At 36.9% G+C, this 1,238-nt stretch overlaps 1 protein-coding gene across 1 annotated transcript; it reads right to left on the reverse strand.

Moving 5' to 3' along the window:
* Positions 1–21: 21 nt before the first annotated feature.
* On the reverse strand, positions 22–1,184 carry LOC111386012 (type I inositol polyphosphate 5-phosphatase 8-like; the record flags this gene model as incomplete). Its single annotated transcript, XM_023010440.1, has 5 exons — positions 22–222; positions 407–480; positions 595–833; positions 981–1,062; positions 1,169–1,184. Coding segments are annotated over 5 exons (612 nt in total), but the record flags the coding sequence as incomplete, so codon positions are not given.
* Positions 1,185–1,238: the final 54 nt, after the last annotated feature.

Raw genomic sequence — 1,238 nt, forward strand, 5'->3', positions numbered from 1 at the left:
CAATATGGAGATGAGGAAATCTTACTCATGATCCAAAAAGCAATCAGGTCGAACCAATTTTTCTTGTATTTTACAAGGATGAGAAAACCTTGTTTTCATAAAAATCTCCGTAATATCTGAATTTTTTCTAAATGCATCTCCATCTTTCTCCCCAGACACCAAATGAGAACAGACAATGCAAAATGTTGTCTGATACAATGTCGTACTGATAGAAACAGACCCCTGAAATTCAAGTGAAAATATATATTATATCAAGAAATCCAGTAATGAGAATTAAGTAATATCATGTGCTAACTAAATAATAGAAATTCATTTTTCAATAGGTCAAAATTTTTATTTAAGACACGATCATGTTTCAGAGTTGGCAGATTATAAGTAGAAACCTGAAAACGTGGGTTACATGTACCTTGTTTCCAAGGTATCCCATAATGCCTGTTCCAACACATGAGGCCTTCAGACTGCTAATATGCTGATATAAATCTGCACAAACCCAAACACATAAAAAGATCCAGACCATCTGCTTACTTGCAGCCAAGCAGAACCAATGATGCACAAACGAGTTTTATTCCCTTGTGCATGAATTAGGGCTCAAACTCCTAAATATGTCCAAGTTCTTTTGATCATGCTGATCTTCTATTGGAATCGAGTACAAGTGGCTCTTTCTTGGATGTTGTTGGTCATTGCAGGATGAAGACTTTTTCGTGTCACAGTTAATCGTATTGCTGCAATTAGCAGGCTGCTCTGAGTTGTCATGTCGTTTTCCTTTCATAGCTTGGCGTATCAAGGAAAGCCACTTAATAGCTCGACTGCAGTCTTCGGGGCTATTACATTGCCTACATTCAGAGGCTTGCAATAGGCATGTTTATGATAGAACCTGCCGAAATTGAATTGCCCATATGAAATATTATTTGACTAGTTGATAAGGCGAATCACATAGGATTCAAATTAATAGGAGTTTTATTGAACTGAAAATTACAGACTCGATGACTAAAAGAAATGAGAGATTAACAAGGCAAGTTTCTAGAGTTGCCTCCTCTCCTAATGACTCAAATTTCCACTTTTCTGAATGAATATTCCAGACCTATCCTTCTCTATTTATAGATTCTAGCTGACCTCAGCATAACAACTTCAACAATTCTAGAATATTCCCTCCAACTCCTCTACACACCTTTCTTGTGATGACGCTGGTAAGTGAATTTTACGGGAGGTTTATCAATATCCCCTGCCAACAAAAGCAC

The sequence above is a fragment of the Olea europaea genome, unplaced genomic scaffold (assembly GCF_002742605.1).
Source record: "Olea europaea var. sylvestris unplaced genomic scaffold, O_europaea_v1 scaffold33704, whole genome shotgun sequence".
Lineage (NCBI taxonomy): Eukaryota > Viridiplantae > Streptophyta > Magnoliopsida > Lamiales > Oleaceae > Olea > Olea europaea.